At 35.8% G+C, this 12,513-nt stretch overlaps 1 protein-coding gene across 2 annotated transcripts; it reads left to right on the forward strand.

The window, feature by feature from the left end:
• Positions 2,776–9,164, forward strand: LOC18787575 (phospholipid-transporting ATPase 1). Of its 2 annotated transcripts, XM_020557068.1 has the most exons (8): positions 2,776–3,050; positions 3,535–4,952; positions 5,093–5,399; positions 5,591–6,299; positions 6,421–6,544; positions 6,672–6,891; positions 7,388–7,846; positions 8,621–9,164. In XM_020557068.1, the coding sequence occupies exons 1-8, from the start codon at positions 3,031–3,033 to the stop codon at positions 8,838–8,840; spliced, it is 3,477 nt and encodes a 1,158-aa protein (XP_020412657.1). In that variant the 5' UTR covers positions 2,776–3,030; the 3' UTR covers positions 8,841–9,164. The 2 variants fall into 2 exon arrangements, with proteins under 2 accessions (XP_020412657.1, XP_007220301.1); XM_007220239.2 differs by having other exon boundaries at positions 2,776–4,952.

The raw sequence follows: 12,513 nt of genomic DNA on the forward strand, positions 1-12,513 counted from the left end.
TGTGCAAGTCATACACTGGCATTGGAGACCATTTTGTGCATAATGTAATGTGTAGACAGGGAGTTCTTTGAGATGCCTTATGAAGACAAAAGCAAAGCTTCTATTATGAAAATGCTAAGCAAGCTTGCAGTAAACTGTACACATCATTGATTATACTTGTTATTAGGCCCTAAGAATTAGTAAGGACATAAGATATCATGTATTCTTCTTGTGGAGCCGTATGTTTCTAATATTTGTGTAATGTACTTGATATTATTTTTGAGGTCATTATTATAATGATATGAAATTTTCTTACATGGTCATTTTTTTTATGTACTATTTATTATATGTAGCAACTTAATATTGTAATTGTTCAACAATTAGAACAATATATAATATGGGAAAGAGAGTACAAGGAGATCCATACGTTACTTGTTTATTGCCATTTTATTACTTTTGCATTGGTTGTCTATTGCCGCTTTATTGCTTGTTTATTGTTTGCATATTGCTTTTGTATTGCATGTCTATTGCCACTTTATAATCTACATGACATTATAATGGAGTGGAAGCAACTATGAATATCGTCAAAATTAACCATTCTTCAATTATCGTCTTTTATGTTTCAAAACTGTCGTATACATAACTGCCGTATCTTGCTCAAGATCCCAAAGTTTTCAAGTAAATTGAATTAAAATTTCATTTAATGGTATCAAAATAATTACATGGTCTCCTATACAATAATATTCACTACAAGTTTTTTATTTCACGTAATCTTAAAAAATGACCAAGTATCTCAAGAATTAACAATTTGAAAACAAAAATCTCCTATTTAATTGTAGAATTTACATGATGCATCATCCCTTTTACTCTTGCAGCTGCTCAAGCCTAGTCCCCCTTCAAAAGTCATGATCCAAAATCCACTAGCTAACTAGTCTCTCCAATCTGCCAAAATATTTCATTCATTTATAGAATATAAGATAAACAAACCGAAAAACATGAAGCTCTCAAAGGCAAATATTTCATTCATTGATAGAATCTAAGATATTTAATGAGTATACTTCCATACAAAGTCATTAATTATTTTCATCAAATGCAGAATGACATGTCAACCATTGTGTTTTCACCCCACAAATTTGCTAATTTGAAGCACAATGACATCTTCTAAATATACACTCTAGCTACGTTCAACTATATGTCTGTTATGTATAAGCTTTTCATAATTTCTTGTCATTTAAAAACTTTTGTTGGTATTGAACTCAAGACGCTAATGAAAATATTTTGAGGCAGTTTGAATACGTACAACAGAGCAAACTATCACAATTGAAGAATACCTCTTACCCAAGATGTGTGACATAGATACACTGCTGGCATACAAGACTTTTCAAATTTTAGACAGCCAAAGTTTAAGTGCAAAAGTAGTAAACTGACATACATAAAGTTTGGATCTTGTTGATCAGAAAACACTCACCATCACCATGAGTACCTAGTCTTTTAGATTACAAAAACATAGTTCTTTTTCTCCAAACAAAAATATCTTAAAATAAAGGAAAGAAGAAAATGAAGTAACAATTTCACAGCAATCTTTTAAAGAAACAATGAGATTGACAATGATTATGGTTCCAAAACAATGTCAAACATTAAATTAACACATAAATGTTGAGAAAAATACAAAGAGCAGAGAGAGAGAGAGAGATCGTAAATAATACTTCAGCCAAGAATAATCTCAACTCCTACTCAAATCATAAGCAGATAAAGAAAAATGATATCAACATATATTCCTATTAAATTACAGTAACATATCAATAAAACACAAAAAAAAATCAATATAACATCAATACCATAGCAATACAAAAGCAATACGACTACAATACAACCGCAATCAAATCACAATACGATTGTTGTTCTTAACGCGGGCATGTAAACCCAGACTTCAAAACCCCCCAAAATTGGACCAAAATGCTCAAACAATGGCCACCTAATGCCAACACATGCTGTTATATTCATAAAAGATGGTTTTGTTTGGGTTTGTTTAGGTTGCAGAAGGGATTCAAAGAGAGATGAAATTGGGGTTCGGATTTGGGTAGAAAAGAAAACAAAGAGGAAGATGAAGAACTGGGTTTTGAGGGCAAAGCTGTGGGTTTTGTAGGTTGTTCTTGATCTTCTTTTTCGTGAGAAGATGCGTAGTTAGCTAGATGGAGAGGGAGAGAGAGAGAGAGAGAGAGAGAGAGAGAGAGAACTAAATTTCAGAAAAAAGTGATATGTGTGCAATAAGTGGACAATAAATATATATTTATAGGTGATAGTTGCAAAACAATTGGAGAGATGTGGTATTTTCAGAAAAAATTATAAAAAAGGTGGCACTTAGAGCTATTTTCCTAATTTCAATATATTAAAATCTTGTAATTACAAATCCGGCTGAAATTCGTTACATTACAATTTTGTAATTACAATATATTAAAATCTTAATGAATACACCCCCTAAGTATGAGATTAAAAACTTCAATATCTGTATCTTATTTAATTACACCAGATTAAAGATTCTGATTCATGATCATGAACGAAATAGTGAGAACTCTCTCTCTCTCTCTCTCTCTCTCTCTCTCTCTCTCTCATATTCAATACGTCTAATAAGAAAATAAAAGATCATCCGGTCAATTTCAGACACCCCTCTAGGTGGATGGTCATGATTTAAGCAATAGATTAAATTAATAATCCTAAGCAGTCCTTCTAGAACATTTGAAAATAAAGAGCGTCATTAACAGTCTCTCTCTATCTTCCTCTTGTCTTTGTCCTTGGCTTTGTTCTTTCTCACCATCTGGAAGAACAAAGACTTTACTAACATTTTTGAATTTGATATGTTCGCTGTCGCCACCCAATACGACTTCTTCCTCATTTATTGTAATAGCCGCCCTTCCTCTAACTCTATAATGCTTAACATGCCTTTGACCTTTTACAATTCTTTAGTCTCTTTCAAATTGTATCACACGCTTCTTCTTCAACCTCCATTGAAGCACAGCTATAACACCATGACCATCCACCTCTACGTGTAAAATGCCGAGGTCTGCAAGCGAGTAAGCTCAACCAAAGCTCATCTGACTCTCACTCTCAAGTTTTGCGTGTACAATATCTGCATATCTAGCTGACTAGTGAGTTGGGTTCCTGTTCTTGCACATATCTGTTGTACTGATTTCTGGGTTTGTTTTGTTTTCTCGATTTGGTTGCTGTTGTTGTAATATATTGTGATTTTGATTGGATTTGGCATCTGGGTACTTCTTGAATTTCATGATTGTTGACTGAATGCTGTTCAAGAGGCCTCTGATCTGATCTTCTTCAGATCATGACCTCAAAGCGGCCTCTTTTGATCCCATCTCCAAGAACCCCAAATACGCAAGAGCTCCCTACTTTACCTGTCTTTTCTGATTTTGTAAATCCCACTTCCGGTCACTCTGGATCGTTTTCCGGGATGGATTCTAAAAACCCAGCTGAGAATTCCCTCAACATTGAACCCGCCTTCAATTCTTCCTCACAGAGAAGCATTTCTTCGATTCATTCCAGGGCTTCTGGCACGAATTCTGTCCGGGAAGTGAGTTTTGGTGATGTCGGATCAAAGCCTGTACGGTATGGGTCGAGAGGAGCTGATTCTGAAGCGTTCAGCATGTCCCAAAAGGAGATGAATGAAGAGGATGTAAGGAACATTTATATAGATGATCTTGGTAAGACACACGAGAGGTTTGAGTTTTCTGGGAATTCAATAAGGACGGCAAAGTACTCAATTATCACTTTTTTGCCTAGAAATTTGTTTGAACAGTTTCATAGGGTAGCATACATATATTTTCTTGTGATTGCTGTGCTCAATCAGCTCCCCCAGCTGGCGGTTTTTGGCCGGGGAGTTTCCATTTTGCCACTGGCATTTGTCTTGCTCGTTACTGCAGTTAAGGATGCTTATGAGGACTATAGGCGGCATAGGTCTGACCGAATTGAGAACAATCGGTTGGCATCAGTTTTGGTTAATAATCAGTTTCAATTAAAAAAGTGGAAGGATATCCGAGTTGGTGAAATCATCAAAATTGAAGCAGGTGAAGCTATTCCTTGTGATATGGTACTGCTCTCGACGAGTGACCCAACTGGGGTTGCTTATGTGCAGACTATCAATTTAGATGGGGAATCAAATTTGAAGACCCGGTATGCAAAACAAGAAACCCTCTCCAGGTTGCCTGAAAAGGAGAAGATTACCGGGTTGATTAAGTGTGAAAACCCCAATAGAAATATATACGGTTTTCACGGATTCATGGAAATTGATGGCAAGAGACTGTCATTAGGACCCTCAAACATTGTACTTCGAGGCTGTGAGCTCAAGAATACTCGTTGGGTCCTCGGGGTTGCTGTTTATGCTGGTCGTGAGACCAAAGTTATGCTGAATAGCTCCGGAGCCCCATCCAAGAGGAGTCGTCTCGAGACCCGTATGAACTTAGAGATCATCATACTCTCGGGGTTTCTTGTTGCTTTATGTACAGTTGTGTCTCTGTGTGCTGCTGTATGGTTGAGACGCCACAATGATAAGTTGGATGACATACTCTTCTACAGGAAGAAGGACTACTCTGAGGGGAAAGTGGACAATTATAAGTACTATGGATGGGGTTTAGAGATTGTTTTCACATTCCTCATGTCCGTCATTGTATTCCAGGTCATGATCCCCATCTCTTTGTACATTTCTATGGAGCTTGTCCGGGTGGGTCAAGCATACTTCATGATCCGTGATACTCAAATGTATGATGAGGCCTCTAATGCAAGATTTCAGTGCAGAGCTTTGAATATCAATGAAGATTTAGGACAAATTAAGTATGTATTCTCAGACAAAACTGGTACGCTTACCGAGAATAAAATGGAATTTCAATGTGCAAGCATTTGGGGAGTAGATTATAATGATGCGACAGCCAATTCGGGAAAGGACCAAGTGGGGTACTCTGTTCAAGGTAATAAATCTGTGCTTTTGATTATTTTGTCTTCTGAATAGTACTTTCTATTGTTTAGGGTTTAGGGTTTCAAAAAAAAAAAAAATACTTTCTGTTGTTTTAGTAATTTCCAATTTCTTACTTCTCTTGTTTGGTATCAGTGGATGGGAAGATTTTGAGGCCAAAGATGAAGGTGAAGGCTGACCCACAGCTTCTACAATTACTAAGAAGTGGAGTGGACACAAATGAAGGCAAACATGTGCATGAGTTCTTCCTTGCATTGGCAGCTTGTAATACTATTGTGCCTCTTGTTATGGATACGTTGGATCCAAATGTGAAATTAGTAGATTACCAAGGGGAGTCTCCAGATGAACAAGCATTGGTTTATGCTGCTGCTGCCTACGGTTTTATGCTTATTGAACGAACCTCTGGTCATATAGTTATTGATATCCAAGGAGAAAGGCAAAGGTAATTTGACACTCTCAGCTCGCTTATTCATCAATATAAATACATTAATCTATAAATAGATAAGTTTGGCATTGCATGAGCATGCTTCTCTAACCTTGTGATTACAGTATGATAATTAATACTGAACTGCCTTTTGAGAAGTAAAGACCTTAGTTATCTCATTCATAATTTCCCACTCATGGGCAGTGCAGGTTCAATGTTTTGGGTTTGCATGAATTTGATAGTGACCGGAAGAGAATGTCGGTTATATTGGGTTGCCCTGATAAGACCTTCAAAGTCTTTGTAAAAGGTGCTGACACTACCATGTTCAGTGTCATAGACAGAAGATTAAACTTGGACATAATACGAGCAACAGAAGCCCATATTCATGCTTACTCCTCTCTGGGTTTGAGAACGCTTGTTGTTGGGATGAGAGAACTGAGTGCTTCAGAATTCAAGCAGTGGCATTCGTCTTTTGAGGCAGCAAGTACTGCTTTAATTGGCCGGGCTGCTCTACTTCGCAAGGTTGCTGGCAACATAGAGAACAATCTCATCATACTAGGTGCCTCTGGTATTGAGGATAAACTACAACAGGGGGTGCCTGAAGCCATAGAGTCTCTAAGAACAGCAGGGATTCAGGTCTGGGTTTTGACAGGGGATAAGCAAGAAACAGCCATATCCATTGGCTACTCGTCAAAGCTTCTAACAAGAAAGATGACTCAGATTATAATTAACAGCAGCTCTAAGGATTCATGTCGAAGGAGTTTAGAGGATGCTGTACTCATGTCTAAGAAGCTTACGATGTTTTCTGGGGATACACACACTGCCAGAGGAAGTTCTGGAGATGGTGTGACTCCAGTAGCTTTAATTATTGATGGTACCAGCCTTGTTTATATTCTTGATAGCGAACTTGAGGAAAAGGTAATTGCTCCTAGACCTATCTGTTTAGTTTTAGTTTTCTAAACTTCTTGATGATGTCTTGTATGCTTGTTTTGATCTGAGTGATGTCTTATATGCTGATCAAACTTATTTCATACTGCAGCTCTTTGACTTAGCCAGTAACTGTTCTGTGGTGCTTTGTTGCCGAGTGGCTCCATTGCAAAAAGCTGGAATTATTGCCCTTGTGAAGAACAGGACTGCTGATATGACACTTGCAATCGGGGATGGTAATTATTCTTCTGTTGATTTCACTTAAATAAATATCTTATACTTCCAACACCAAAATCAAGATCTTATTCCCAGTCTCATTGGGAAATCGTGTTGATGGTAGAATTTTTTTTGGAATATTGATAGGTGCTAATGATGTTTCCATGATCCAAATGGCTGATGTGGGAGTTGGCATCAGTGGCCAAGAAGGTCGACAGGCTGTAATGGCATCAGATTTTGCAATGGGGCAGTTCAGATTCTTAGTTCCCCTTTTATTGGTACATGGGCATTGGAATTACCAGCGAATGGGCTATATGATATTATACAATTTTTACAGGAATGCAGTGTTTGTGCTTATTTTATTTTGGTGAGTAATTCTTTGTCGGATAAATTTTCAGTTCATGCATGCCATCAAGGTCACTGTCAGTGGTTGTTGTGCAGACTTAAGTCTTTTCCTCCAGCCTGAAAAGGTCTTGAGATGCGTTGGTTTTTCTTTTTGAAGTTATAAATCAAAAGAAAACAAAATACTAAACAGAAGATTGCTCATGATTATGTAGTTATGGAGTCACGGTCATTAAGGGCCAAAAGTTGTCGAGTTCCATTTTTAAAAGCCATAAGCTAATTTCTGGTTATGAATCTGATGTGACTTTTGAACTTGAAGCTATGACGTTGAAGATAGTCAGATTTAAATCTGTTTGTGTCAAACCTAGGTCGTTGTGTCCAGATTGTCATGTGTTATAATTGATGTTGAATCTTGATGCGTTATAATAGGTTTTAGTTTACATGGAAAATGAAGGAAAGAAGAATTATTATGAATCCTTGCTTATCCATTTAGCTGAATAAATTTCATGTGCTTTCTGTAGGTATGTGCTCTTTACTTCTTTTACGTTGACAACTGCGATCACTGAATGGAGCAGCATGTTGTTTTCTATAATCTACACTGCAGTACCCACAATTGTTGTTGGGATTCTTGACAAGGACCTAAGTAGAAGGACCCTTCTGACATATCCTCAGCTATATGGAGCTGGTCAGAGACAAGAATGCTACAACTCGAAACTATTTTGGCTAACAATGGTTGACACATTGTGGCAAAGTCTGGCCGTCTTCTTTATCCCTCTCTTTGCATATTGGGGCAGCACCATTGATACATCAAGTATTGGAGATCTTTGGACACTTTCAGTGGTAATTTTGGTTAATTTGCACTTGGCTATGGATGTCATCCGGTGGACGTGGATTACACATGCAGCCATTTGGGGATCTATAATTGCGACTTGGATTTGTGTCATTGTCATTGATGCTTTACCTTCACTCGTTGGCTACTGGTATGCCCTCTAATTTAGTAGTATCAGATTTATATACTTCATTTTTTTCGCCAGCATAATTGCATTTATACTACTACCACACCCTATGAGATGCAGTGGCAAGCATTTATGTTGCATTTCATGTCACACAAAGCACGTAAAGATTACATTTCATTATAAATATGCCTCTCGAAATTATTTTTAGTAACGGTCTCAAGTCACTCCATCTGCTGTCCCTTGGAGGCTGTCCCTTTGGGGCTTCAGAAACCTGATGCAGTGGTTCCATAAAGAAGTGCGGGCAGTAATTGGGCAAGTTCATTTTCTTCTAGCTAGGGCAGAATTGTTTAGGGTTGGTAGAGAATAGCTCTTGTTGGTTGACTAATTTCTGGGGACCTGTCTGTCAGAAGTATGGTATCATGGTTTTTCTTCATGCACTACATGCACTACTTATTTCCAATTGGTACACTTTTGAGGTAAGTCATAGGTGTTGAACTTCTGACTGAGGTATGTAATGAGCTTAGAACCAGCAGCTTGTGGTTGAACATGGTAAATTTTGTCCAATAAAGAGTGAAGAAACCATGTCTGAGAAATACCCATCACCAATTTTTTTTTCTTTTTTCTTTCTTTGAACTAAAAATAGGCATCTCCAGTCAGAAACTTACAACTGCCAACAAAACCAAGCTTATTGTACTATGAGAAGCTCCATACATGCATCAAACTGAAATTTTCCATCCATAATGTATGATACTTGCATATGTGTATACTAATCTTTGCAGTTCCAAAATAATTTGACAGGGCCGTTTTTGAAGTCGCAAAGACTGCATCATTTTGGTTATGTTTGCTTGCAATCACCATAGCAGCAATCGCTCCTCGCTTTGTTGTAAAGTTTCTGTATCAATACTATAGACCTTGTGATGTCCAGATTGCAAGAGAAGCTGAGAGGTTTGGCAATCAGAGTGCGTTAAGCCCTGTACAAATAGAAATGAATGCTATCTTGGACCCCCCAAGGAGATGAGAAGGTGATGCTATTCGTTTTTTCATCTCCTTTTTTCTTTTTCTTCTGTAATATATGTCATTCTTTAGGCTGCTTCAGAGTCTCTCTCTTGGTTGCCTCATTTTTCATTGTTTGCTATCCAAAGGATAGGGTTGTAACTTTGTAGTTCCAGGTTTATATCTTGTGTTCCGATTTTGTTTTGTTGTATCGCATACGATTCATTCAGTGTAATTAGCCTTATTTAAACGGAGAATACTTACACTTGGTACATGAATTTTACCATAAAAGAGTTACAACAAGAGTTTTTGTTGTCTTCTCTTGGCGGGTTTATTTCCTTCAGTAGTTGGATTCTGGTTTGGTGAAGTGGAATGGCTTATTGAGTATGCTGGGATTTAAACTCTCTCATTATTTTCTAATTCTTGGTTTTTTAACCTAAATCGTCTATTGAGTTATAAACAAGATGGGAGAATCCTCGAGTTTCTACCAGACGACTAAAAACAAAGAATCCTTTGTTTTCAATGTAAATCATCTATCGACTTTTACCATTAGCCAGATTTTATGTTTTTACCGACTCTTGCGGATAACATTCTCAACCTAACCCTCAAAAATTGAAATGAAATGAAGGCAAGATTCCCTAGTCTTAAGTTAAAATAAAAAATAAAAAAAAACCTTAGTCCCAGTTTAGGGTGGCAAATTTAACATTCAAGATAAATAATTAAAAATTCCAAAATCTGAGGCTAAGCCTAGTACATTCAAACTTAATGCATAAACAAGATAAATACTTATAATAATTCAATCAGTTCTTTTTCTTCAAAATGGTCATGTAATTTGAGTAAAGATTAAAAGGCAAATATTATCAAATTCTAACTATATATTTAAAAGCTAACACTTCCACATGCTTGATCAATTCATCTTTGCCTTTGAAATTACCTGTGATGACTAAAAATGCATAGAGGGGGATGAATAGGCCATTTTAATATTAAATCAATAATAATAATAATAATAATAAACTTCAGTAGCACTTGCATTACATAAAATAAAGGAACACAGAGTTAATTTACGTGGTAAAACCCCACCTATGGGGAAAACCCACGAGACTTCTTAGTCCAAAATAAATCCACTGTAGAACGATGATTACAAGTACTCACACACTTATTATTTTATGTGGTAAAAGCCCACATCTAGGTAAAATCCACGGGACTCCTCAGTCAAAACAAATTCATTGTAGAATGATGATTATAAGAAGTACTTACATACTTATCCTAGACACAGACTTCTTCGTAATTCAACTTCTGTCACGAGATGATCTTTCAACACTCCTTATGTTGAACGAAATACTGGTCACGATTATTTCAAGCTTATTGAAGAAAAACCACCACCACGGTCTTGGTGCCCTCAACCATATGAGTCACCAATTAATGCAAATGAATGCAATATGAATGATAAAAGTATTTAATAAATCATCAAGTAAACATGGAACACTTAATGATTTATCTCAAATAAAAACTTAGCTTTCTAAATGTTATGGACTGAAAACATGATCGTGAAAGCTGCATGAAGAAAGAAGACAAAGCCTTATTATCTAAGTGATTTTCTTCACAAGGAAGAAAACCTGCATTCAAAACACAATCTCCACAATTGAATGCTTGACATAAAATCAATGATATGATCCTACTATGTACAAAACTCACGTGTACTCCAAGAAGGATATTCAAAATCACTTTATCAAGATTCCTAATATTCTAAAATTAATTCCAAGACAATCCCAACCCTTTAGACACATTGATCTGATTAAAAAGTGATTGCCAATCAAAGATACTTTCCAATACAAAGCAAGATTACCCTTGAGGCACAAGGAAATACTAACGTGATCTTCAATTAAAATATTTGAAAGACAAGTAGGAATTTCATAATAAAAGAAAGAAAGAATAAACACAAGATATTGAAAAATATGCCTCAATGAGATGCACTTCTAAATGGATTCTTATTCAGAGAAAATCATGAAAATAAAATCACATTAAAAGCCAAAAATGTTCTTATCATGATGCATGAGAAATGCCATGTCTTACCCTTCAAATCAAATGTCTTGTACATGTTAAGTCACAATTTTGAAATTTGGGGATTGCTAAACTATTTTAATCCTGCAGTTTCTGAAAATTAGAGACATTAATTTTTCTTCAACCATACAGCTAAATGACACTTCCAAATCTTAAGTTCTAGAAAATACCAACACAATTTCATACTAACAGCCTTCCTTAACCTACTTGAAATTTCATTTCATTGTTAACAACCAAAGCAAAATAGCAGCAACTTACTTCAATTTTCTTTGCATCTTCAACACTCAAAGCAAAACAGTAGCAACCTACTTGACATTCCTTTGCATCCTTAACAACCAAAGCAAAACAAAAATTTGTTTGCATCCTCAATAGCCAAAGCAAAACAGTAGCAAGCAACCTACTTGAAACCTCTTTGCATCCTTAATAGCCAAAGCAAAATAAGAGCAACATCACCTACAAGATAAAGGTAAAAAACAACAAAATCACAACTAAAAAAGTATTATTGAAATATTCTTCTTCTTGCATTTTGAGAAGCAAAATCCTCAATTATGCTTTCAAATTCAAGCTTTTCTAGCATATCCTTTTCAATGCATAAGATTGCTAGCCCATTTAACCTTTCTTGTGACATGGTCAACCTCAATTAAGATTTCAATAATTTTAATTTTGAAAAGCGTCTTTCTACATATGCAATAGTATTCTATAGACAATCAAAACATTTGGAAAACAGTCCATATCGTTTACAAACTCTTCAATTTCAATATTTGTATTTGCTTCTCTTGGTAAAATCAATTGCAGCGCCTGTAACTCTAAAAACACATCACTTACATCAACATCAGAAAATTCACAATTTCTAAAGTAGTTTCAAGATTCACATCACTTACATTAGCACCTCCTTCTCTCTTCCCTCTTCTCAGACGAAATGGCAGAACCCATTTCGATGACTTTGACCTTCTTTAGAAATTCATGCTTAATCCCCATATCATTAGCAATTGTTCTAGCTTCAATCATAGCTGATGCTAACCCATTTTCTCTATAATTCTTCATTAAAAAAATGAGCACCTTCAACTCTTTTATGGCAGCATCAATGCACATATCTTTAGATTGTAACTCTTGGCTGATTAAGTTAAATTTCAACAAAATATCATGCCAAATAACCATGCCTATTAAAAACTCAAAATTTTCAAGTTCATGTGTCGCTAAACTTTCAGCTTCACTTTTTGTTTTAGCATCTTCACTGATTTATGCTACTTTAAGTTCATGGATTTTTCAAATATTCATTTTCTCAAAATAATTTTTGGGGACTTTTATTCCTTACACCTCAAATAATAAAATATAATTTTATAGGATTTTAATATCAATTATACATTGACTTATTGAGATATCAATTTTAATCTAAACAGCTGGAATTCATATTATGACTAAAACTGAATTTTCATATTTTAATTTGTTGGGAATTTGATTACGGTTACCTTCTGAATGACCACCTTCTACAACCATATCATATATTTCAAACAGGCTTTTTGCTTGATTTCAAAGATGAGGAAAAACATATATCAATCAATCAATATGACCAAGCTTTTCCAAAATCAAGCAGCTGCACTCTTGGCTTAATTCAGATTTCCAAATCAGAATCCAAA

Source organism: Prunus persica, chromosome G2 (assembly GCF_000346465.2).
Source record: "Prunus persica cultivar Lovell chromosome G2, Prunus_persica_NCBIv2, whole genome shotgun sequence".
In the NCBI taxonomy this organism is placed as follows: Eukaryota; Viridiplantae; Streptophyta; class Magnoliopsida; order Rosales; family Rosaceae; genus Prunus; species Prunus persica.